This window comes from Galeopterus variegatus, unplaced genomic scaffold, assembly GCF_000696425.1.
Source record: "Galeopterus variegatus unplaced genomic scaffold, G_variegatus-3.0.2 Scaffold63, whole genome shotgun sequence".
NCBI lineage: Eukaryota > Metazoa > Chordata > Mammalia > Dermoptera > Cynocephalidae > Galeopterus > Galeopterus variegatus.
Window position 1 is genome coordinate 305,540 of NW_007726174.1, and position 27,631 is coordinate 333,170.

A 27,631-nucleotide genomic window follows, 5' to 3' on the forward strand; every position below is an offset into this window, starting at 1 on the left:
AAAAATCAGTCAAGATTTGGTTATGCAATTCTAATACTTGAAGAGACTTTATAATACTTAATGGTGTTCATTGTTAGATTTCAGAAATGTCATGTTCCTAATGAATAGCCCTGCTTTGCCTTGCACTTTTGTAATGTGGAAGACCAACTCTTTTTTGCTATTGTAGTTGATAGAGATGGCAGTTGTTTGTGTGGGGTTTTTGTAGTTTTTTGGCTAGAAGGGTAGAATTTGAGCTGTTATCACAATAGACTGCTTAAATTTTTTTAAAGTAATAGCAAATGAGCTGAGGAAAATTAGCTTTAGTCAAAAGTCTTATCTTTAAGGATCTTCCTTTTATCTCGTATAGGATGAATAGGACCCACTTTCCTCTAGTTAAATCTCTTTGTAGTTTACTTTATTTGTATGTGCACATATTGCCAATTTATGAAAGATGAGAGAGAGAGAGAGAGAGAGAGAGAACCCTAATGAACAATGACACTTTTTGTTTGATGCAGAAACACAGTAATTTTTCAAATGTATTGCATAATAGTTATAGTGGTTTATAGTCATGGAGCTTAATACGATAAGATCGAAGTCATGACTGCCCAAAGGTTAGCAATAGTTGGAAAGGTCAATGTGAGACCATCAGGCCTTCCACAGTTGGTCACATGAAGATACACCTCTGATTTCAGCTATAGTTACTCTCCATAGACTTGGTTCTGTATCTTTATGTGCCCTGGCTGTTTAAAGCTTTTGTTCAAATTAGCAACATGTGTCAGATTTCCGGATGGGTCTGCTTGCTGCTGCTCCCAGCAGTGTACTGCTAGGCTTTAATTGTGCTTTATCCTGAATTAATAGCATTTATTCTGCCCTGCCTGAACCCCAGTGTCATTGCCAAAACCACAGCTACTCTATTATTCATCTCTTCTACCAGCTCAATACAGGGAAATGTGTTGTAGTCTTGGTATTGAAACCTGATTCTTCTCATTGATGGTGAGCTAATTAATTAATGTAAGAATAACCAAAGGATAAAACTCATGAGGAAATCAGATGCAATATCCAGGGCAAGCCCAGAAAATTAGACAGAATTTTTTTTCAGTTTGGGATCTGATGCTGCATTAAGTTCCATATAATAACAACTTCTCTGACAACCCATTTAGTCACTGGTTAGCATGTGTTTTGGATAGCAGAACAGGATGCCAGCTATTAATTATGTTTTACTGATTAAAATTTTGGATTGTATTAAGCATTCTGGTAGTGTTTTATGTATTTTATCACCAGTCTTAGATTAAATCATAGTTTATTATTTTAAGTTTACTTATATAGTTTACTTATTTTAAGAGTTAGATAATAGGGGCCGGCCCGGTGGCGCACTGCTACAGTGCGCCGCTTGGGAAGCGCAGCGGCGCTCCCGCCGAGGGTTCGGATCCCACGTACAGACCGGTTCCTGCTCACTGGCTGAGCGAGGTGCGGGCGCAACACCGAGGGTCGCGATCCCATTGCCGGTCCCGGTCCGGTACGGGCGCGACACTGAGGGTTGCGATCCGTTGCCGGACACAAAAAAAGACAAAAAGGAAAAAAAAAAGAGTTAGATAATATACGATAATATATTGTTTATTTTTTCTGTTTGTCCCAAGAGTGGATCTAGTTGGACATTTCCAGGACCTGTGAAAACAAAACAACATAAAACAACAAAACCAAAAATAAATATTAAATCTGGATTTAATTGTTACGGTAATAAGGAGAGGATAGAAAATTTTCAGATGCCTCTTTCTCTCCGTCTTCCTCTCCCCTCTTGTCTCCCTCCCTCTTTCTCTCTCTCTCCCTCCCTGCATCGCTCCACTGCTCCTCTTCCTGCTCCGCTTCCTTCCCTGCCTTCTTTTTTTCTCTCCCTTTAGTCAGACGCCGACTTTGCAGGCAGTAACATTTTAAGATCTGTCAGGTTGCCTTCACTCTTTTTTTTCTCTTCCACACGCAGTCATCAGCAACAGTGTGAGAAATCCCAATTGACTTTGCCGTCTTGTTCTCACTGATCACAAAAGTAAAAACCTAAAAGGCTCACTTGAGATGCTGGGTGAATAGAGAGATGGAGAAGATGGAATATATATATGAAACGAGAGTGTATATACGAGTGTATATATTCACAAGGGTCTATACGAGGGTACTTCAAAAAGTTCATGGAAAAATGGAAAAGGTAATATCAATCTTCCCGTGAACTCTTTGAAGACCCTCATTTATGATACTCTACTTGAGAGAAAAACAGATTAGCCTAACTCCGAAGTAATTGTTCAACTTACTCATGCAATTCACTGGTGCCCTGGTGTGCATGACAAAGTAGAAGTTTAAAATATTAGCCTTTCCCCCATTTTTATTAGACATTTTTGTTGTTTTCTTTAAAAAGCACTAACAAGTCTTTAACTTAAAAGACTGTTCACTTTAGAAAATGTTATATTTTATTGTTTTCAGTTCAGTAAAATAGAGCTGTTTTGCTTACTGTTCGCCTGTTTAAATCCACCTTTTCCTGATGATAATAGCCAGCACCTACCCTTTTCAAAGGCTCTCTGTTTTATGTTCCCATTATTCCCAAAATGGCTCATTGAAATCATAATTCGAATTTTCTAATTCTGGTAATGGCCTAGTAAAAAAGAAAAGGGAAAAAAACCTATAGGTTTATTTTTTTCTTCATTCAAAGTAATGTAAGAACTTGATTGTTATAGTTCCAACTTCATCTTATCACGTCTGTCCCCCACAAGTGTCTGCTCTGACAAATACGTGTAAATAATTTTCAATTTAGCATTTTCCTATTTCCCATTGATTAAAGGAAATTAAATATGTAAAACAGCTGTGAGAATCATTATATATTCCAATATAAACAGTTATTTCTCGTTTGTTGCCCTGAAAACTTACGTAACTTTGTCTTTTTGTAGTCTTGATTTACTCTGAAGAGTTCCCAAAAATGTTTTGTCTTTGCATCATATTTCAGTTGTTTTCCCCAACTTTCTTCTCCTGACCCCTACTCTCTCCTCTCTCCTGGTTAAGGAGAGTTGTGACTACTCATCACTGCAGTAGTGTAGCACTTGCTTATCTTTTTAATCACAAGGAAGTATTTATATAACCTTGAGTTGCCATTGCCTTTCTCCTAAACACTTTAGAAGATTCTAAAATCTTTAAACTTTACATCACTCCTTGTCAAAGAGGTAACATTTTTTTAAAAACATTACATTTATTTAGGGCAATTCAATAGGTATGATCATTTTCTCCTTTCCCTTCCGTAAAGGAAGAAAACTCATTCTTGGTAAATCTGTCAGTACTCTCTGCCTTACACAGTTCTGATCTGTTTTGAACCTCTTTTGGTTTTGCAATCCTAACTGCCCTGGCAGATGGATATTGTCCCATAAAATAATGATATAGTCACGTGAGAAAATTTAGGGTTACTTCTTGACAGAATTTGAAGAGGTATTGATAAAGCTCCAGGCAGGAGGAAGGTGACAAGAAGTTACCTTGAATGTTACCAATTCGGTTGCAGGGATGTCATAATACTACTACTACTACTAATGATGATGATAGCTAACATTTTTGAGCCTGTAAGATAAAGGAAACAATAATAACAGGCATTTATTTTATACTTAATTTATTCTAGGGAGAGTGCTGAGTTTTTTTCTTACATTATCTTAAAGAAATCTTTGTATTATATTTATTTTTTTCTTGACATAATTGTATACATATATGGGGTACATCGTGATATTTGGGTGCATTATACAATGTGTAACGATCAAATCAAGGTAATTAGCATATTCATCACCTCAAACATTTTTCATTTCTTTGTGTTGGGAACATTTAAAATCCTCTCTATTAGCTATTTGAAATTATACAATAAGTTGTTAACTGTAGTCTCTACAGTGCTCTAGAACACTAGCACTTATTCTTCCTATCTAAGCAATATTTTGTTTACATTATCTTAAGTCTTAACTAAGCTACTCCTTTAAAAAGCCAGAACTTCTATTATTTGGCCTCTCAGGATTCCAGCTTGTGAAGTCAGGCATTAACTAAATTCTGCACTTTTGTACCAGTGGTTCTCGAGCAGAGTCCCTTTACGCTCTTAAAAATTAAGACTGAAAGAGCTTTTACTTATGTGGGTTATATGTGTTGATATTTCTGCATTAGAAATGAAAACATAAATTTTTAAAAACCCGTTACATGTTAATTAAATAGCATGGGTTTTTTTGTTGTTGTTGTTTGTTTGTTTGTTTGTTTTGTCCTTTTTGAGACTGGCCGCACCGCGCTCAGCCAGTGAGCGCTATGAGTGCACCGGTCATCCCTATATAGGATCCGAACCCGCGGCGGGAGTGCTGCTGCGCTCCCAGCGCCGCACTCTCCCAAGTGCGCCACGGGCTCGGCCCTAAATAGCATGTTTTATGAAATATAACTGAAGTTTCTAAGATAAGACAAAAAACTTTAGCAAGAAGAGTGCATTATTATATATATATTTCTGCAAATTTCTTTAATGTCTGGCTTAAAAGAAGGCAGCTAGATTCTCATATCTGCTTCTGCATTCAATTCGTTACTTTGGTTGAAGTATAGGAAGAAAAACCAGCCTCATAAAGATATGTCATCAGACAAGGGAAGGTTATTTAATAGCCTATTCAGATAACTGTTGATATTCTTCTTTGACTCTACCCCAGATTTTACAGGTGGTAGTTTCTTAAAAGTTAGGTGCAATGTAGAATCTGAAACCATATAATGAACTTTTCATACTCTGCACTCATGAGGGAATGAAAGTAAAAAGGCAAATAATGTCTTTGTGTTATAAAAATAGTTTGACCTTAAAAACTCCCTGAAAAGGTCCCGGGGGACCCCCAGATGTTCCCCAAAGCACACTTTGAGAACCTGTGGTACAAGCTTAGAAGGGCGAGAAACAGCCCAATTAGCTCAAGACCACAGGTAGACATACTCATGCTTATTTACTTCAACAACTGTTTTTGAAGCCTGAGAGAGGAAAGAGACCAATAATTATCTCTTCCCCGTCCTGCCAAGATATAGAGAGGATGGAGATAATGTCCCAAAAGTGATTTAGAGCTCTGGAAGTAAATAAACAAAACACTGATCCTAAAGTTAACTATGCTATTTTCCTCCTTGAATAAATTGAAGTAAGAATTGTGTCAGAATGTGGAGATGTGGTAGATGCTTTCTTGGAATGGCTTAATCAAGTATAACTAATGATACTCAAAGCCTTTAAAATTAGCCAATATTAATACTGCTAAAACTGTTGAAACTGTCAAATGCATTGCTAATTTTATATCATGAAATATAAATTTTCCCCGGAACATTCTGTTTAAAAGAACATTCTATATACTTGCTAAGAGGAATTTAACATATGTTCTATTTTAAAAAAGAAAAAGAAAGGAGAAAAAATACTTTAGCTATTGAGATCACAAAGCCTTATTTATCTGTGAATTATGCAACTGCATGCTTCATCTTTTAATAAACTAAACACTAACCAGAAAAATCAATGTGTTTTGCAACATTTACTCTTTTTTCTTCTCTTTTATTAGTATGCTTTAATGGTGTTTCTATTTGATTTGCTAAACAATAAGGTCATTTAATTTCTACTTGAAGATATGCAAGAGTTCTTGTCTTCCTGTAAACTTTCAACATATTAACTTGCATTACATTTTCATGACAGTAAGTTATTACTAATGATACACGTTGACTTTGGTACAGTATTTCTTTTGAGAGTGGAGAGGGAATATTCATTTATTTGTGTATATCATGTTATTTTGAGATATTTTACTTGTAAATAAATGTATCCTTTATTTTTTTTGTTTGCAATAACAAGTTAAACTCTTTTACTAGAAGTAGAATGGTCATCATTGATTTCTCTTAATATAGTTTAGAGTTTCATTTTAGACCATTAAGAAATCCACTCAAAACTATTTGTTTAGATTCCCCTTTCTGTTAGGCGTTAAGGGTATGGAGCAGGTAGAATAGGGAGTTATACAAAGTTCACAAGTAATAAATCTAAAGCATTAGCTCCCCACCCCAATTTTTTTTCTGAAGTCAGCATCATGAACACCACAGCTAGAAATCAATCTGTCTGAGTTAAATACCAATATGATATGTTCTGTGATGGTGAGATCCCTTTGTCCCCACCCAATACTCAAGGTTTTATATAGCATATTTTTAAAATTTACTTATTTGAAAAATATTTAATGACATTTTAACACATCTTGTAAAACATCCTTTCTGTATCTTCCTGCTTAACTCTTAAGTATCATGAAACAAAGGTTCAAGTACTGCTGCCTTGGAAAAAACCAAATGTATCAAACAATATTAACAACTGCTCCAGAAATGATCCAAGGAAGGAAAAAACCAGGAAATATGGAAACAGCCATTATGGTTTCTGCTTTAAAATTTTGTTATAGATTTCAGATAACTAGACCCTTCTACTTGAGCTCAGTTAAGAAGAAAATGAAACATTATGGATATTCAGTATAAACACTTGCTTGAGGTATTTTCTGATATCAAATATGTGGTATCTTTTCCAACACCAATTCCCCAACTTTCTGATTCTCTGACATCAACTGGGTGTCCCACAATCCTATTCTAACACTCACTACCCAGGTTAGTGTCAGACTGCATAGATTTAAGGGTTCAGTCCCATAAGACTGACCTCATTTCTGTCACAGTCACAAGAATCAAGTCCCCAGGTTACCCGTACTTCTGTCTGATTTAGCTACAAATTCAGGGGTTCTCACAACATTCAGGTTCAATAATTTGATAGAACAACTCACAGAACTCAGGAAAATGCTATATTTACTATTACAGTTTATTATAAAGGATAAAAATGAACAGATGATGAAGTACATGGGGCAAGGTCTGAAAGAGCCTTTAGCACGAGAGCTTCTGTCCCTGTAGAGCTGGTATATTCCATCCTCCTGGGACATGGATGTGTTCACCAACTCAGGAGCTCGTCAGTCCCTGTTGTTGACAGGTCTTTAAGGAAGTTCCATTACTTGGCTTGATTGATTAAAGATTGATTAAATCATTGGCTGTTGATTGAATTCAATCTCCAGTCCCAGAGGTTGGGAGGTGGGGCAGAGAGTTCCAATTCTCTTAACACACAGTTGGTTCTTCTGGCAACCATTTCCCATCCTGAAGCTATCTAGAAGCCCACTGAGAGTCCCCTCATTCATTTAAACTCAGGTACAGTTGAAAGGGGCATGTTACAAATAACAAAAGATGTTCCTTATCACTTTTATCACTCAGAAAATTCCAAGGATTGTTAGGAGGTCTGTGCTAGGATTTGGAGACCAAGACCAAATATATTTTTTATTATGTCACAGCTGGGTTTCCTCCAGGTAGTGGAGAAGAGGTTTTGGATGTATGGCAAGGAGAGATATTTTTCCTTTAATGTGGGACATTCCCGAATCCCTTTCCTGGGTACACCCATTGTATCAATTAACTGTTGCTGCCCACCATATTATCCTCAAAACAACATACATTAATTGCCTCACAGTTTCTGAGGGACAGGAATTGAAGTACAGCATAGCTAGGTTCCTCTGGCTCATAGTCACCCATGAGGTTGCAGTGAAGCTGTCAGCAAGAGCTGTGGTCTCATCAGAAGACACTACTGGGGTGTCTACTGGGGTAGCATCTGCTACCAAGCTCACCATGTGGTTGTGGGCAGACCTCAGTCCTCACCATGTGAGCCTCTCTCTAGGGCTGATCACGACATGGCAGCTTGATTCCCCCAAAACAACTACTCCAAGTGAGAGAAAACAAGAAAGAGCCTCCAAGGTAGAAGTCCCAGTCTTTTTACAACTTAGAAGTAATATCCTATCACTTCTGCCATATTCTGTTCATTAGATGTGAGTCAGTAAATCCACTGAGGGAATTATGCAAGGGCACGAACACCAGGCGGTGGGATCATTGAACCCATCTTACAGGCTACCTACCACATCCACCCAAGCATAATGGATCTTAATTTGGTAAGTGGTAAGAAACACCGGACCACAGATGAGAAGGGAAACTCTACAGACATTTACTGCTTGCTTTGTCACTTTTACTTTCTAAAGCTTCTCCAAAGTTTGGCTCAAAGTGTTTTCATTGGTCAAAACCAATTGTGATTAATTTTATAGTCAGTAGCTGGATCTCAGCAAGAAATCTGTATACCATGAAGGAAGTAAAATCCTAGTTGAAGAAAATGAGTTTATTTGTTTACCATCAAGTGAGTAATGATCTCATATGCCCATCTTTTTAAAGGGAGAACCAGGTTTCATTGGTCCTCAAGGAGAACCAGGCTTGCCAGGGTTACCAGGAACAAAAGTAAGTGGAGTCTTTTTTCCTTCCTTTCTTTCTGATATTTTTGCCACGTGTTTTTAGTCCATTATGTTGAAAAAAATGTGGATAACTATTATTTAGGTGACCAGATATTTTTGCCTAATAGAGAACTAAAGCAGCTTAATCTACCCATTACTAAACTTCTTATGGGAACACCATGTTAAATAGACTAATGGGAAGTTAATTCCAAAAAGCCTTAGGCAAGACAAGAGGATGGTGGAATATATTAGTTGTTACAATTGTCCCCCAAACTACTCCCAAACTGATATGATGCTATTTGCTTCCTAGCCATAGGGAAAAGTAGGGGAATTCTGAGGAGGAGAGAGAGACCTCATTAACTCCCACTCCTCATCACCAATTTTAAGATATACTTGTAAATCAGACATTATTACTATTCCCATCACTCCCTAGATTTCAAAGGCGAGTACTGATGTCATATCATAAGTGCCTCATCCCAAAAGGATTCACCCTGAGTAACGTCTGCAGAAATAGTCTGTAATGAAAACCAGCTCAGGATCTTCTATTTGGCAACCCTAGAGAGGGCCCTAAAAGCAAAATCTATATGCTGCCGTGTAAAAAAATATGTTGCTGCAGACACAGTCAGGCCCATAGTTCTCTTTTTATCTACTCAGTGAGTTATAAAGAGGTGCAGCTCTGATGATGGGGCTTTACTCATGACAGACTCATGAATCAAAGAAGGGGCAAAATTACATCAAACTACATTATTTTTATTTTTAAACCATAGTAGTCTTTGCCTCAATGTGTATTGCATTCACCAGAAATAAGCCAGGGATGATTTCCAAGAGTTATAGAAATACGTTCACAGTCTGTTCTGACAGAGCAGTCCTCATTTCCACTGGTCAAGTGAAAATAACCCTAATCCTAGTAAATGGAAACTATGAGTGGCCTAAAGGAGACTGAAACTCGGTCGAATTATGCAAAATGGTTGTTTTCTTAAGAAAGTTCATTTTCACATAATGAGCTGTTGGGCTTATTAACAAAATGTGAGGAATGCCTGTTTTAGCCGGAACAGATTGACACAAGAAATGCCTTTCTGGAATAAAAAGAGAGCGCGAGAGAGTAACGAGTATTTGCGGTGAATTTAAGAACTGCTGTATTGATTCAGGCTCTGCAGCCTCAGCCAGGTGAGGAAAGAAGGCGGCCTCATGCATGGGTGCCATGCACAAAGGAAGGGCAGAATTAGTCAGTGGAGAAGAAAACGAGGCATGAGCTGGTGTATAAATGTTTGTGGCATTTCGTTTGCTATACAAGGGTAAATAGAAGAAACACAGGGGCCGACCCTGTGGCTCACTCGGGTGAGTGCGGCTCTGGGAGCGCGGCGGCTCTGGGAGCGCCGAGGCCGCGGGTTCGGATTCTGTATAGGGATGGCCGGTGCGCTCAGTGGCTGAGCGCTGTGTGGGCGACACCAAGCCAAGGGTTACGGTCCCCTTACCGGTCACAAAAAAAAAGAAAAGAAACACAGGCAGCAGCATGTGGAGTTCATCCCTATGTATCTTTTCTTTAATTAACTGATTTCAAACTATTCTGAAGTTTCAAGACTGCATTTTTCACACTTAACACAGTGAGAGATCATAATGAAGAAACATGTGTAATGTAAAATCTGTTTTATGTACAGCCGTATCCTGAGTGCCTGTATCAGTGCCCGGGAGAGATCTACGTCTAAAGAAATGGGGTTTTAGTCAGAATATTTTAGAATACTTTGACTAATACTGTTTATTCATCAATTCAGCAAATTTTTTGCCAGATATTTTTCTGTGTCTGAGGATGGGAGGTAAATGCAGCAAAAACAGTTCCTGTTCGTCTGAAGCTTCCATTCCAGTACAGGCGAAGGAGGGGCAGAAGGAGAGAAAGGAAACAAATAACATGATTTCAGAGAGTGACAGGGAACTAATTAGGGGCATTGTGATAAAAAGTGATCCTGTGTAAAGCTAGAGACTCCACTTCTGTGGTAAACCACAGGCAAATGATTTTGTAAGGTTTTTATTTTTTTCCTAAAATAAGTTTATAGTTAATATTTTTTAATTCTTCTGTAATTCTCAAAGTAAAATATTAAAAGAAACACCAAATACTGTATTTTTAAAAAATAAAATAAACATTCCATATACCAAATTAAGCCCTTCAGTCTCACTCTACGGGGGTCAGATGGGGGGCAAAAAGAAAGAAGGTTCAGAAGAAGCTTCAGTTTCTGGATTATTTTTTCCATCTCCTATTTTTAGTTTAGTCCCTCACCTTAATCCCAACCTCTCCATTTTTACACCCTCCTCAGTTGATGCTGAGAACCTGACGTTTTCTCCACCCTTCCCACAACCTATCCCACCTCTCCTACAAAACCAGAAAGGCTTCCCCAAGTGGGCACGATATAGATAAGGATCGTGGAATTCAGAGCCCTCCATTTCCCATCACAGCTCCAATCCGTTTTCTTCTCCCTTCCAAGGTGAATCTGCGAGGGCATTTTTCTCCTCCATAAACACACCATTCACAGTCTGAATTCTAAATCCGTATGATTATTGAAATTCTACCCATCATTCAGGAAGCCTGACACACTCTACTCTGTTTTTAGGGAGTATAAAGCCACACCATATTCCTGGAGGGCAATTTGGCAAGCTTTTAAAATGTTCATACTTTTTGATCCAGCAGCTCCCCAACTAGGAATTTATCCTAAGAAAATGATCTGAGATATGCAAAAGATTTACATACAAAAAAATTATGCAAAAATTGAAGATTGAGCACAATCAGTTTTAAATTGATTATTTAAATCAGCTCTTCCACTTTAGAAGTTTTCAGACTTTGGGCAAGTTACTTAACTTCTCTGAGCTTCAACTTCCTCTTCCACAGAATGTGGATAATAACACCTTTCTCATTTGTCCTGAGAATTAAATAGGATAATGCATGGCAAGCATTTTGTGCAGTTACTGCACTCACCAATGGTACAGCTGTCAACGGCAATAATTATAAGCAAGTCCTACACGTATTTCAGGACATGATTCAAGTCTTACCTCCAGGGAGCCAATCTATACCATTCATAACCCAATGAGATTCCTTCTTTTGTCACAGATAATCTTATGTTACTCCTTAATTCTTAACTATTTTGTTCATGTGTACCTAATGTGCCTAACTGGATCACTAGCTCCTTGAGGACAGTAGTCACATTTATACTTCACAGAGCTGTAAATATATTAAAAAGCTTTAACACCTGTGTGTCTTGCACCATTCTCCACACTTTACTTCATAAGTTTTGAGATCAGTACTATGCTTTTCTCCATTCTACAGAGGAAACTGAAACTTACAGAACTTAACTAACTTGCTCCCAAAATAGAACTGGTAAATAATAGAGCCAGAATTAAAACTTAAGATGTTGGATTATAAAGCCTAGGACTTAACCACTTTGCTATGCTTCTTGCCAGTAGTACTTAAAACATGGCAGCAGACTGAAAACGGCTGTCCATGCCTGTCTTGAGGTATAATGACAGTTATTATCAATTTCTTCTGTTTGCCAGCATAGCTATCTGACAGGCATTTACCAAACCATTCTTTTATCTATCAAATGGAGATGATAATGCAAACATTGAATAATTGTGTATTAGGGTTCTCCAGAGAGACAGAACCATTTAGTCAGAGAATTGGCCCACATGATTCTGAAGGCTGGGAAGTCCCACAATAGGCCATCTGCAAGCCAGAGGCCCAGGAAAGCAGGTAGCGTGGCTCAGTCTAAGTCTGAAAGCCTCAGAACTAGGGAAACCGATGGTGTAACTCTTGCTTTGAAGTCCAAGGCCTGTGAACCTGGGGGGCTGCTTGTGCAAGTCCCATACTAGAAAGGCTGGAGAACCTGGAGTTCTGACATCCAAGGGCAGGAGAAGGGTATCCCAGCTCCAGGAGCGAGAAAGCAAATTCACCTTTCCTCTGCCTTTTTGTTCTACCTGGGTCTCCAGCTTATGGGATGGTACCTGCCCACATTGAGGGCAGACCTTCCCCACTCAGTCCACTGATTCATACACCAATCTTTGGAAGTATCCTCACAGACACACCCAGAAATCATGCTTTACCAGCTGTCTGAGTATCCCTTAATCCAGTCAAGTTGACACCTAAAATTAACCATCACAAATTGTTTTGGTTATTAAATGAGATGATTTTTGTTAAGATTAATACAGTGCTGGGTACATGGCAAATTAATGGTAACTCTGCTTTCTTTAATTTTATTCATTTCATTTATCAATCTACAGGGACTAGGTTTGGGGGGTGGGGGTTGCCATTCACCTGTTTTGCAATTTGTGACAGGGTGAACGTGGGGAGGCAGGGCCTCCTGGAAGAGGTGAGCGAGGGGATCCTGGAGCCCCTGGACCAAAGGTCAGTTATCCTTACACTGGAAGGTAACATTCTTTGGTTTGAAAATGTGGACCACTTGCTCTAGAACATGAAACTAAAATTCGCCAACAGGTATTAAAACAGCCAAAATCACAAAGAATTTCTAGAAATGCACACTGATTGGGTCTCTTCAAAAGGGCTTTTACAATTCAACTTTCCCTGTTTACTTTGTTCTGTTCAGCCAACAAATTTAAGAACATACCCAAATGAAAGGGAGAGGTTCTGTCACATTAACACATTATCACTCAATGTGTGTTAAATCTTACTCAGAAAGATCTCTGTTGATAAGTGCTGTGTTCGTTTCTATGGTAACTTGATGGCATGCAACACCTTGAAAATATTAGAGCTAAGGATTTACTTGACTATTCAATCTTTAGTCATCTAAACTTCCTGCAAATTAATGTGGTCACACTTTATTTTAATAACCCATCCTAGAGATACAGGGAAATGATTTACTCTCTGATAAAAAGAAAATTTATGCAAACACTGTTGAGACTAATGAGAATTATTCACAGAATGCTTTCCATTCCCTGATGGGAGGGCAGTCTTCGGAGTAATAATGGAAGGAAGGGTGCTGGGGAGACCAGAGAATGAACTAATGATACAGTAATGATACTTATGTTTAGTGTTGTAATAACCAACATTATGTAGAGCATAAGGTATTGAGGCAATTAAAATAAAGTGTTTCCATTTTTCTTCATGATTCTGTGTCACTGCTAATTCCTTTTTTTCTGTTCTTATCTGTCATTTTCTCTGTTTCATCTTCTTATTCTCCTATACTAGGGGAAACAAGGTGAATCAGGAACTAGAGGCCCTAAAGGGTCAAAGGTCAGTAAACAGATAACCATTTTAATCTAACAGGAGGACTTCAAGATCTGTGTTTTTGCCTTTTCCACAGAGAATAAGGTTTAGATTAAATGCTTTCACACACTGGGATTGCAATAATTTCATCCCTATGACAATATCTCAAAACAAGCGGGTTGTTTTATCTTGGTTGTTTTTGTATATTCTTGTATTTCAGCCTATTCTTTTTAAAAAGTTATATTTTCTCTTTCGTAAGAATAGCCTCTTTGGAAAAAATTAAGTACTTATTTTAAATTATGTATTATATAGTCTTATTTTTTATTCTCTGGCTATCTGTGATAAATGTTCAAATTATACTTTGCTTTTAAGTTAGTTGACTTCCTTCATTGCATTAAAATTTTACCACCAATTGGAATTCTTCCCTTTATCATTCTCTTTATACTATCTGCAATAAGATATATATTGTTAGCATAATCATGTTTTTAAAGTGCTGTTAGCTAATAACATGAAAAATGGGTGCAAAATGAAGAAAACAGAGCAGAGATTAATTTTCCATTCAAAGCAAGTTTAATTATTATTGTCAATGTTATTAGCTATATAATATGGATGGGAAAAATTACAACCCTTTTTCCGGCTTATCTTCATTGGTTCTTGCCCACTTTATAGAGATTTATAGAAAGATGTATAAAAATGCTCTGATTTCCACATAGGAAAAGGACTCCATAAACTTAAGGCTGTTTTAAAGAACCTTCAAATCTATACAGTTCAAATTTTTTCTCGAAAGTTTCAGTTTAGACTTCTGAGAATTTTGAGGGCTTAGACTATTCCTGGTGTCTCTACAGGTGGGGTAATGACACCATAAATGAACCATCAGAGATTTAGAGAGAGAGAGAGAGAAAAATATGCACTGGGTTTGCTCTGCCTCTGACCTTCAGCCCTACCAACCTGGTCTGGCTGGCTGCTGTCCACTTCAGCACCGTCTGTGTTAAAACTCAAGTCCCTACACATAAACTTTTCCCTTATCCTCATTATCAGAGGGAGGCCTAGCCTGTGAACTTCATTTCCTAATTCTCCCAAGAAAGTGCTCTCCATTCCAGCCCTGTCCAGATTATCTATACTTTTCTTCTCAGAGAACAGACAACACAACTGCTTGACTCTTTTCCCCTTTTTCCCAAGTCTCTTCAAATAAAAAATAAAAATAAAAAATAAATATAAAATTTTTTTTAAATAACATAATTTTTTAAATAATTTAAAAATTAAAATAATAAAAATGGCTCAATCAGAAAGGTAAAAGCTTACTTTGGGTACCATAGAAACCACTTACTTTGTTTTTGCAGATCCCACCTAGCGAGAGAGTTGCCATATATATGAGTATTGTTGTTCCAAGTTCTCTGTTATCTGAAAGGGGAATTTTAAATCCCTTCAAGCTGCACCTTTAAAAAGCATTTACCATTTAGGTGTTGGCAGTTGTCGTTGTCTTTCATTTCATAAGTTCACATTAAAAGTGCTGCTGTATGGTATAAATACATCCTCAGACCTGAGAGATTTCTAGAGTGTTAACCCCACTACTAATTAACTTTTTTCTCTTTTCATTGGAAAAAGGGTGATCATGGAGACAAAGGGGACTCTGGAGCTCTGGGACCAAGGGTGAGTGTGCCTCTCATCTAAATTCTTGCCCCTTAAAAGCCCAGATTTGAAGTAGTGTCCATATGGCTTTTGGAAAGGTACTTGGACTGATAATACCCAATAATAGCATTGGAGGGAGACTACTGTAATTATTCCTGCTACCCTCCCTCCCCACTTTATCTTTGATTTTAGACACCAGGAGCAGTGAGTGTGGAGATTCTAACAAATAAAATAAACTTTCTTGAGAAAGAGGTCTAAAGAACACTTTTTATCTACTTTTCCTCTGCTAAATGAGTACACTGGAAGATAACATTCTTTGATTTGAAAATGTGGACCACTTGCTCTAGAACATGAAACTAAAATTCACCAACAGGTATTAAAACAGCCAAAATCACAAAGAATTTCTAGAAATGCACACCCATAGCCCATCCAGCTAATATAATTTTCTATTTTTCAATAAACTCAATTACAAAGAAAGTAATAACCTATATGTTTAGAGTCCTTTTTTAAAAAAAGAAGGGAATTAAGACATGATTAATAAAAATTAAATAGCAGATCTTATAACTAGGGTAGAGTCTTAAAAAATTATATATATATAGGAGCAGTGGAGTCCTCTGAGATCAGAGGGGTGGGGAAGCTATATATATATATATATACACACACACATATATATATATACACACACACACACACATATATATGTTCCCTTTTTGGTTTAATTTTCATGGTATCCTATTCCTGTTGGGAAATCCAAGCATTTCCCATGGAACAATATTCAATCTTCTTAAAGAATGAGGAAGCAAGCCATGAGGTATAGATGAGTAAGATGAGGTTAGGGGTTGCTTTAATATATATGGATAAAGCCAGTAAAATTTTGCAATTCACATCAGATTGCCCTATATTTTATAATTTTCAGAAAATAGTTTCAGAGGTTAAATCATATCTTTTCAAATCAGATTTCATATCTTTAACCTACCACAGACAGGAAGTTAGAAGTGGTTTGCCTTTTTTGAATTACAGACAAAATTTGAATGTAAGTATTTATTCTAAAGTGCAGTTGGGCCTTAGTAGGAAAATGATGTCCAGAGAGCTGCAAGTTGCTATTTCTGACTTATATACTAGCATAACTCCAATGATTTATGCCTGGTTGATTTTTGTCATAGGGTCCACCTGGTCAAAAAGGGGATCAAGGAGCCACTGAGATCATAGACTACAATGGCAACCTCCATGAAGCCCTACAGGCAAGTGACTGCTGCCCACCCTGACACACACTGAGGACAACACTGATGAGCACCCATGTAACACATGTAAAGATGGGCTTCCCCACCCCTCTGATCTCAGAGAACTCCACTGCTCCAAGCACACCTCCCTGTTCCCCTGAACCCATCCCCTTCTCTCTGCCCCAGTTTAACTTCCTTATTTCATGGCACTTTTCAGTCCCTCCTTTTCTTATCCTTATGCATTCAGATACACTTAAGCCTTATCAGGTGTAAATCTTGTGTTAGTTTGGCCAGTTTTGCCTTTTTGTGTGAAGAGAGAGTTTAGCAAAGCTCTGTAGCACTGGAGCTGGAGGTGCTTGGGTTCAAATCTCCATTCTCTTGCTTACTAAATGTGTGACCTAGGACAGTTATTTCACTTCTCTGTGTCTCAGTTTCCCCATCTGTAAAAGGATGGTGGTAGTAGTATCTGCCTCATGGGGTTGTTGAGAGAAGCAAATGGCTAAATACATATTACTCACTCAGAACAGTGCTCGTCACATAGTAAGCCCTCTGTAAGTACTTCTTATTACTGCTACCATTTGATTTTTTTCTTCCATTAGGTAAAAAATAGACTGTGTGGCTTGTCTCCACCACCTTTGCTTCCTATTCATGCTTTTCATGCTTAACCTCTTTCATTCTAGTCTCTACCATCATTCCATTGCAACTTGTCTTACAAAGGTCAACGATAGCCTCTAGGTCAAGCCCCATGGTACCCATAGCCCTTGACTTTTCTGTGACATTTACACTAAACCACCTTCCTCTAGAAACTCTTTCTTTTTGGTCTCTCTGAACTTCTACTTTCATTTCTTCCATTTTTCTCCTCTGATGGATCCACTCTATTTTGGCATTTTCCAATTTCTCTGTTCATCCTCTAATTTTTGGTAGCCTCAGGTCTCTGATCTTTTCTCGGTACAGTCACTCCCTCTTTGTTCTTCCACATTATGGCTCCCTGTTCTTTCATCTCTGGGTCTACCCTGTGTATCCCTCCAGCTGTCAAAGAATCTTCCTGCTATGGACATACCGTTGCCTTCTTGACTTCCATCAATACATGCGATGACTCTGGTTACCTTTCCCACCTGACGAAGAATTCCCTTTCTTAACTAACCAATTTTTTTTAGTGATACCATGAGTTTTTGAGTTTCTTGGGGTAGAAATGTTAGAGCCATTTTTAAACTATTCTTAGTCTTTTATCCATTCCATCTTACCAGCTGCTACTTCCTTTTTCAAAGTGTCTGTTGAGGTTGCCCATTCTCTCCATTCCCAATCAGATCCATGTGCTGTTTACTTCATGCCTAACGTGGTAACGATCCCTTGACCAATTCCTCTTCCTTTGGTGCCTCCCTGCCCTTCTGATCCATCCTGTGGATCATGCCAAGGCTAATTTGCATAGACTTGGTGGCTCTAATTTGCTCAGAAACCTGAATGATCCCCTATTGCCTACTCTATCAAGCCCATGGGCTCTATGGTCCAGAACTGTTCATTTTTCCGCCAAAGAGTTTCCCTGGTGTGGTCTTTTTTACCATGTGCATACAAATCTCCTCTTTTTGCCTGGGTTTATCCCATTCTTCCTATCTTCTGTTCATCCATCTAAATCCTATTCTGCAATCCACCACTGCCATCTTGATGACTTCTTCCTCTTAATTCTTTTAAACATTAGTATCAGGGCCCAACAGTTTAACATTTAATTGTTCTTAAATTGCATAATTGATTTTAGTCTTGCCTCTTACCAGATTGTACGTTTCTTGTGACAGAAAACATGTCTTATGCTGATATTTTCTGGGCATATACATATTTAAGTGAATGATTATTGGTTGAATGAGTGATTATACTTAATTCGTATGTACAAGGAATTTCTTTGTTTGAAAGCCAAATTCGTTGTTTTAAATATTTCTCTGCCATTTTGCACCTACTTGTATGGGTCTTTTGCTACAACTACCATTTTCAACTAGTAAAGTATTTGTTAAATAGTTTTTGCAAAATCTAGCTTCAGCTTAACCTATTTTTCTGGTCTTTTCATTCTTTTTCTTCTGGTAAAATTCAGAGAAGCATGGTTACTGCTTGGAGAAATATTGCTTGGACAGTCTATTCAGTCAACAGCTTGAATTAATGTTCCTCAGTATAAGTGGAGTAGACACAAGCAGTAGCCTCTGGGTTATTATCAAGTTCTAGAACCAGTTTTCTAAATTGTCCCCTTTTTCCCACAAGCTGATAACTGCATATAAAGAGAAAAAGAGGCAGAGACAGAGAACACAAAGTTTTGTTATAACCACTATGTTTTTAAAATTCTTACTTACAAAATATAGGAGCACTGTTTTAAAAACTTAATTTAGTAGCAATGTTGTAAATTTTCCTTAAACTAATTCCAATGGCACCATAATTCTTGCTACCACCTTTACGAGGTATTCATTCTCTTATCTTCCAAGAAATGCTTCAATGTTATTGGCTATTTTCTGAAAAATAGTAAAGGAGTTTTTAAAGCATTCTTTGTGTGAATAGAGTCTGGCACAGTACAAGCTACCCTTAGCCTAAAAGAGAAATCTCTGTTTCAATCTCCCATCTACTACCAACTGAGTCATTCTGAGGAAATCGCTTAGGGCATCTATACTTCATTAATCTTATCTGCAAAATGAGAATGTTTTTGGAATAGATTTTTTTCCAAGAGCCCATGAAATCTAATATTATTCTTAGAGTTTGTTTTGTTTTTTTGTCTATTTTACTCTACCATTTTCTACCTATTTAAATATTTTTTTCATCCTTACCAGTGTGCCTAAAAGCACTGTATTTTATAAAAAAATCTGTCACCTACATCTTGGTATGAAAGGATATAGACTGTCAGTTTCTTTTTCTCGCCTTGAGTTCAGTATGACTGTAAACCAGTCAATATCCACCGTAGTCTACTAGTTCATGCTTTTATCTCAACCTAAAAATTTATCATTCTAATGGGGTTGTTAGGGCAACTCTGTGTTGTGCTTGTGAATAGCTTATGGTCATTTTTTTCACTTCAAAACTATTTATTTGTTTTCCTAACATAGTACTCTAGTGGATTAAAGGTCCCTGATGAAATCCATTAAATTAGATTAGATTAAGAAGATGTAGTACACGTTTATTCTTCTAATTCTGTAACCAGTGATAGATATTAACAGATTTGCAGATTTCATTCCATTTTTGCCTCCATTAAAGAATCTGCCCAAAATACTCTAAGATAATTAGATAAATAGGAGTATATTACAGTTATAATAATACCACATTAGGAATATAAACATTTACTGTTGGCTTTAATGAAAATTGTTATTTATATAAAGATTGCAATAAGCTATTTATTTTTATTTAAGGTGGTTAAATTTCCACAATTAGAAGTAAAACTTTTCTGTTTTCTGACTCAAGCTTTTAAAAAATTATCACCATCTAAACTAAATCTTCTCTCTAGTGTAAATTGTGGGTGATTTTGAGCTTGCATCATTATGAGAAATGAAGGAAAATAATTTTTAATTCTAAAGGGATTCATATACGCATCTCGCGGAATAAATCACATAGCCTGTTAGGCTTCATCCAATTTACAGTTGATCTAGCTCCTGTCTCCTATTCCACATCATGTCTCACTAGAGAATGGTGTGTCTTTCTCCATCACTACCAAAAATTCTGGTTTTAAATCATTACTGGAGTTCAAGAGAGAACCCTGCTGAGTTTATGTAGCTTTAACTGAGAGGAGCCAGATACAAAAAATGCAAAGCGAGCCAACAGCTTTTATACTCTTTGGTGTGTCTGCACATTGGTGCTTCCAGATGGCGGTCAAAACTATGTACTGTGAAGTTAGCTGAGTTTGCTGTCATTTGTTCAGTCAATTGGATGGAACCCTGTACAATTTTCAGGTCTTACAAACCTAGTCATTTAACAAAATCATTTAAACACCATCTGTTCCATTACCATTAATAATCTTCTTTTATTATGCAGCTTAGTATAAAAAATGGTATCCTTAAACAAAACTAGCTTTGTTTTCAGGTGGAAAAATGAATTCATATATGGCACATGTTGAAAAACCTCAGAGAGTTCAAATTTTAAACTTCCTGCCCTTTCTAAGGTTTTATGATTCTACTTTCTAGTTAAAAATGTAATATGTACTTGGAAGGCAATGGTAAAGAAATTATTTTTACTCTATAATTTTCTAAAAACCTTGTTTAAATGACTCATCTACACTATAGGAGTGAAGAAGTAGCTTTCTTGTAACTATAAATCCAATTCTTGCTCTAGGTGAATTCCTTACGAATAAAATCTGTGGTATCTTAGGCTGCACAGATGTGATGATACAAAATTCTAGGCCCTTACATTTTTTAATATAACTTTATCCCCAGTTGTGGCCACTTTGCCATTTGTCTTAGAAGCACTGATTTTTTTTTCTACTGTTTTCTCTGTAGCTATAATGACCATGACTGATTTTTATCATAGAATACAAACTTTAACCATTTGTACACATGTATAAATATATTGTTTTCTAAAGAATGATGAGCCTCATTAGAGGTTCAATTAAGTGTTTTAAGTGAGATAAAAAAAGTTAAGAAGATTTTTTTACAACAGTAATAAAAACAGCCACCCAACCTGAATCAGATTGAAATGGAGTAGTGGAAAACAAAGGGATAATGGTAAACGGATATTCACAAGTTTACATATAATCAGATGTTTCTCTATTACCAGAGTCCCTGATGGAAAATCTCCCCTCTGTGATTTCGTAAACTGGTTATAGGCCCTACAGAACTTTTAGCACAGGACCTAGACTAGAAAATATTAAAACAAAAACATGATTCATGGATTAGGGATCATGTTTTGGAGATTTATGCTTTGAGAGTACATTTTGTTACAGTTCTCCAGCACTTTAAGAAACTAGATTAATTTTATGTCACCTAATTTCTTTAGTCATGGCACACACACACACAAGTTAATTCTAATGCAGCAAATGAGCTACAGACTAAAAGAGAAAACAAATCCAGTTGGTCTTTTCAGTGTTCTCTAATAAAGGGCTCTCTAGAATAGAGCACTTTTATCAATAGCAAAATTTCTCAGTTCACAATTATGCTAACAAACCTCTAGTAAATAGTACTTTACTACATTTTTTTTTCTACATAATTGTTTAAATCAGGTTAATTAAAATTTCAGTATTTTCTTCATTCATAAAATTTTTTAAACAAGATTTTTAAAATAATTAAAAAAAAATCTTTACAACTATACTGTGTTGAAGATAGGATAATATGTTCTCAGTGTCTTGTCAATTCCTGATCAAATATCAGACTTGTCAAAATATATTCAAAAAACTTGATTATTTCAGAAATGTATTATTATACTTTAGCACACAAAATAGATAACTCTGTCTTTGTCAATACGTTTTCCCAACAGAGGATTACCACCTTAACCGTCACGGTAACTCCTATTGCATGATTTCTGTGGTTTGTGATTTTGGTGTTGGTGTTGATGCATGCTGCTGAAAATGGTACTAATGTAGCAATTGTTTTTATCTGATGTTTAATTTTATGTGTCTTTTAAACATTAATAACCTTTTACAACATTTCCACCTGTTGAATCATTTTTGTCTACTTGGTGAAAAAGTCAAGGAAAAAAAGATATTGTTAGTTTTCTTAAAAGAGTTTTGCCTTATCTTAATAATATAGCTTTGTTTTTAGGATTTGGGAAATCAAAGTCTTTGGGGTGGAAGGGCAAGGAGTGAGTCTAGAAACACAGGTAATAGTAGTAGGCTCATTCATCGCAAGAAGACACATGTGGACACAGCAGCCATTCTACATTGTCTTACAGAATCAACCCAAAAGCTTATTCAGTATTATTTTAACCTAAAATGTGTTGATACTTTAGCATGTAAGTAGGTAGATTTTATAATTATGTAACTGGTGAAATTTTTCCCCATTGCAAGTCAATATTGGGGGATATCTGATTATGATAAAAATAAGAGAGGTGTACAGTGTGCTTATTAGTTAAAGCAGGACTTCTAATGCATACACTTGCTACTTTTTAAAACTGTGCCTTTTCCTGATTTAGGGTCCCCCTGGAGCTCCTGGACCTCAAGGACCACAAGGACTAAAGGTAATTCTTTATTTACTTGTTTTCATTTACCACATACAGTGTGAAGTCTATATTAAGTGTATATATCTTTGAAAATCAATCTTACAAAATGCTGGAGAAGCTCAAATCAGCAATATTGCTTCAGAGAGTAAAGAAAGGAAATTGAGAGCTGGCCTGGAGAAAGAGGAAAAATTAGGAGGGAAGAAAGGAAAATTTGGAAAGAAGGGAGAGAAGTAAGAATGGCATTAAATTTAGGGGAGGACATTGAAAAAACAGAGTGTTAAACAACAGAAAAAGAGGTTTCATTGCAATTATAAATGTAAAGAAACACTAGATGTAGTGTATGAAAAAAAGAAAATATTTAAATAGAATAGAGTTGAAGGAAATTTACTCTGAAACTAAGAAAGATTGTTCCTTCTAATTCTTTTGTAATAAAAAGAACAAGGGAAGCTTTAACATGATGCATTCACAAATCACAATTTTAGGAATTATTTTTGAGTCATTTTTTATAACACATCCCTTTATTATATATATTCAGACATTCTTCCATTTAAATCTTATCTAATGAAACCTACTGACTACAAACAGTAGAAACCTAGAATTACCTGATTATATCTAAAATTTGTTGATGGTGTTAGCTTTATCCCTTCAAACTAAAGCTTTTTCATTCAACCATGTTTGATCAATTAACACATGGTCATTGATTCTGGCTTTTCAGAACTGAGCTACACGTGTTGAAATGTGACTTTCCTCATTGGATTTTTGTAGGAGATTCAAGTGGTTTTGAAATTCACCTTTTGTTTATGCTTCTTAAGGCAGTTTATTTGCTAAGTCCATCATATATTACACACATGCACACATGCATACATATCAGCTTTTGTACTCTTCCTTTCCTAGATATTGAAAAATAGAAATCTAGTACATAGAAAAAATTATTTTTATATTATATAAAGAAATATAAAGTAAAATATTACTGATGTCCTTGCCTATGTGAGATATATTTAGAACATAGATTCTAATATCAAACAGATTTCATGTATAACATTAATGTAAGGTTTGGGATTTTTAACTTTCTATTTTCCCCCACATTCTGGTCCCTAAGAGGTGTAACAGGAAAAAATCCTCCAATTAAGCACAGTCTTTAATTTTGTGAACATACCTGCCTGGATCCCTATTTTTTAATATTTTGGTGTAGTGAACTAGACAAACTAGAAGGAAATCTGCAGATTCCTTTTTCCTTTGTGTAGAGTTAATGAAGGTCTAAGTTCATTGCTTCATCTTCTCACTTGACTAAATCTCTAGAACCAGAATTGTTTCCAATGCTAAATATGTACCTCATTCCCCACAAACCTCAAAAGCCTCTAGGATTTTATTCTCTGCAGCCCAAAGGACTACAGAAGCCCAAAAGATATCCATCCCTTGCCCCAAAGAGAAGAAGAGGACCACTTAGCTAAAGAGTTTGTATCAATAAAACCTACATCTGCCTGGTTTTATATTCCAGTTGCTATTCCTTTACTAATTTTATTCAATAAGTAATTTTTGAGACTCTACACTGTGAAAAATACTATTGTCTAGTAAGGACAGTCACTAGTAAGAGGTTCCAACAAGGAGCTTACCGCCTAAGGAAGGAGATAGGCAAGTAAAGGCATGATCTATTATTAATAGATCAAGTGCTTTGATTAAGAGCATGTGCTGTGGAAATGCATGGGAAGGTGCCTCTAAGTCTTGGGAGTCAAGGATGGCTTTGAGTTGACACTGAAAGAGAGAAGTTGGCCAGATGAATGTGTGGACGGCAGTGCAGGGAGGGGCAAGTCATTCTCCCTGACCTCCCACCTGTGTCATCCTTCCCACTACCATCCCCATACACCCACCCCACAGTGGTCTTGTAATTGACATCTAGTGTTAGCCAATTAGTCCCTTATGCTTTCCATGATCTCTCCTTGAAAAGGTTCAGATAATTGAGGTGACTATGACCAAGAGACAGCAAAATGTAGCCCGAGTCAAGTGTGGAACTCATTTTCATCTCAGGACTGTCTGACTAGATGGGAACTTATTCAATTAGCATTTGTTTTTTATCAATAAGAATCATTTGATTTCTTACACATCAAATAACTCTTACAAACCACATCTGAGGGGTGAAGGATAAATGAATAATTCATGAATTATGTTTTTCTCTTAAACATTTGTGAGTCCCATTTTAAAGGTAAAACTTAGCAGAGCAATCAATATTGGACCCAGAGTGCTGACAAGTATTCAGACTCTGAATGGAATGAGGACTTAGCCAGGTGCATCCAACCTCAGCAGACTTGGTGGTGGTAAAATAAACTTTGCTGCTACCACAAAGACCAGGAAATCTGAAATAAGGAAAGGCCCTTTTCTCCTCCTTTTTTTGTTTCATTTACTTGAAACCACAAGATCATGCCTTCCTTAAACATTGGAAAGCTCACATTTCATGCTGTGGCCATGGCTCTTAAAGTTTTTACCAGGGAAAGGAGGTCTAGTCATTTCAATGTTGTGGTTTATAACATCACCAAACAAGCCTTTCTAGGAAATATAGCCTCAAGTTGGCTCCCTTGGTAATTTGTGAGGCAGGCCACTTACACTCAGAAGAGCTGTTTTTACAAAACTTTCATGGTGTGGGAATCAGGGATATTTGTAACAGGATTCACATAAATGACTCATTGATATAAAATAATGTCTTACCTTTCAAGGAATTTGTATGTTCAGTATCTTTTAAAACTGAAAGGTGACTAAACACTTGTTTGAATAAATCTCTTACCATATTGTTTAAATTTGTTTTTAATGGAACATCTTCAGTTTTTAAAAAAAACATAAATCATATTTTGAGTTTGTCAAAGTCCTAATAAATCATAATATAAATAGTAAATTTTAGTTCATTCCTAGCATAGTATAGGAAATTGAATTGATCCAAAAGTAATTTTAGGTGGATTAAGATATTATCTGATTTATTATATCCTTGAGTGAGGCTTTTCTGGAAATAGCACACTCACAGTCATTATGAGTTTGTATCTGCTATTCAAACTGTGCCAGTTAAAATATTATTGTAAATTCATGAGGCTTTGCATTCTGTTCTTTCTTGGTCAGCTGTTATGTTTTACTTTTTACCTAGGTTGAAAAATAAGAGAAACCATATAGATTTTGTATGGAGAAAAAATATTAACCAACTGAGGCATATAGGTTGTTGCTAGAAGATATGATCAGCTATCAAGTTTTCTCTGAAAGTTTTTTTTTCCCATTTTTGTTTAGCTTGCATCTCACATGGAGAAAAAAAACACTGAATCTTAGCTACATATAAGTATTATTGTACATAATCTTCAAGAAAGATTATTACTTCACTTACTGTAGATATGTGCTATAATATTCTTAGGTTACAATACATTTCCATATTGTTCTGTCAACCAGCTACCATCATTTTTAATTAATGTTACCAATAACAAATGGAGACAAGCCATCACTTTTTATCTTAACAGGGAGAGCAAGGATCTCCAGGAATTCCCGGAGCTGATGGAGAGCAGGTAATTTTCAAAGATATATGCGATTATTTAAAGCATCATTATTGATCACTACTTTTGTTATAGGTATGAAGCCAAAAAAGTCATGAGTGTTGATTCATGATATCATCTCTTTTTTTCAATCTGTTCTAGAGACTGTCACATTAATCTAAAAAGCAACTGGTTTTAAATTAGATATTAGTCTTGTTTGCATAAACATACAAACTATATGATGCTTTAGTTTCATTCTTAATATTCCGCATCAATCTACCAGTGACTCCTTCGTAAAATTTTTTTTTTTTTATGACTGGTAAGGGGATCCCAACCCTTGGCATGGTGTGGTCTGCACCACGCTCAGCCAGTGAGTGCACCAGCCATCCCTATATCGGATCCGAACCCGTGGCCTCGGCACTCCCAGCACTGCACTCTCCCGAGTGAGCCACGGGGCTGGCCCCTTTGTAAATTTTTAATAGACTTGTATGATCATTACCGATTTAGTAAGTATAGTCTAATTTTTGCAGTGAATACAACTAATTCAAGGTTAAAATCAGTGACATAGTTTCCATGAAATTAGATATTGCTTATATGCGTGATTTGGGTAGTGTTTTCTTTCTCCAGATAAAGATTACAACTAATTTGCTAGATCCTTAGAAAAGACAGAAACAAGCAGGACACTTGTAGCTTTTTAGAGTATGGCAGTATCTCTGAGGTTTTCTTCTAGAACAGAAGTCGGCAAACTTTTTCTTTAAAGGTTCAGATAGTAAATGTTTTTGGCTTTACAGGCCATGTACAGTCTCTGTTGCATATACTTTTTTTTTTTATATCCCTTAAAAATTTTTAAAAACTTTCAGCCTGTACAAAACAATCCCTGGGCTGGCTTTGGCTTATGAGCTATGGTTTGGCGACCCCTGCCCTAAAGGAAGAATCTGACCAGGAGAATGTAGAGAGAATTCAGAATTCATAATTGAATCAAAAGGGTTAGTTTCAAAGTATTTAATGTTTTCTGGGTTTTCATTAATTACAATAAATAAAAAGCAAAAATCAAGGAAATCGTAAGAAATCAAGAGGATTCGTGATACAGTTAGAAAACATATACTCCTCAGGAGAAAGTATTAAATAAGAAGATTAAGTTTAGGAGAAGACTTGTTTTTAATATCACAGTTGTATGTTGAAATCATATAATGCTGTAAGAAATAACTCTCCCTGAAAATGAAAATCAGAATCATTTCAGTGTAGGACTCACCTATTGACAAAATTGATCTGAAATTCTATTTTCCCAAGGATGTAACAGTCAGGAATCAGTATGCTTCTTACATGCAAATCCTGTCATTTGTAGGGACTCAAAGGCTCCAAGGGAGATACGGGGGACCCCGGTATGCCAGGTGAAAAAGGAGGAATTGGACTTCCTGGATTACCGGTATGTTTATATGTCTTATGATAGGTTCTTATTAAGATGAATTAATCAATTATAAAAGAGTTATATTATTAGCTGCAATCTCATCTAGTGGTTCATGTAATATTTTTATTTTCAGATATTTCTGGTATTATTGGTATTATTATTATTACTACAACTGGGGAACTAAAATTTTTAAGCATGTAATCAAGTAAATTATCACCTTCATGTTTTCCTGAATTATATTCACTAGAAGATAGTAAAATAAATAT

General features: G+C 36.4%; 1 protein-coding gene across 1 annotated transcript in view; it reads left to right on the forward strand.

Moving 5' to 3' along the window:
* COL25A1 (collagen, type XXV, alpha 1) overlaps nt 1-27,631 on the forward strand; it is a 214,896-nt gene that overhangs the window by 153,696 nt on the left and 33,569 nt on the right. Inside the window, exons 17-25 of the mRNA XM_008576720.1 lie at nt 8,242-8,304; nt 12,616-12,684; nt 13,486-13,530; nt 15,109-15,153; nt 16,296-16,373; nt 21,777-21,800; nt 22,431-22,475; nt 25,946-25,990; nt 27,303-27,383. Of these exons, the coding sequence (XP_008574942.1) occupies nt 8,242-8,304; nt 12,616-12,684; nt 13,486-13,530; nt 15,109-15,153; nt 16,296-16,373; nt 21,777-21,800; nt 22,431-22,475; nt 25,946-25,990; nt 27,303-27,383 (495 nt within the window). The remainder of the gene's footprint in view (nt 1-8,241; nt 8,305-12,615; nt 12,685-13,485; nt 13,531-15,108; nt 15,154-16,295; nt 16,374-21,776; nt 21,801-22,430; nt 22,476-25,945; nt 25,991-27,302; nt 27,384-27,631) is intronic.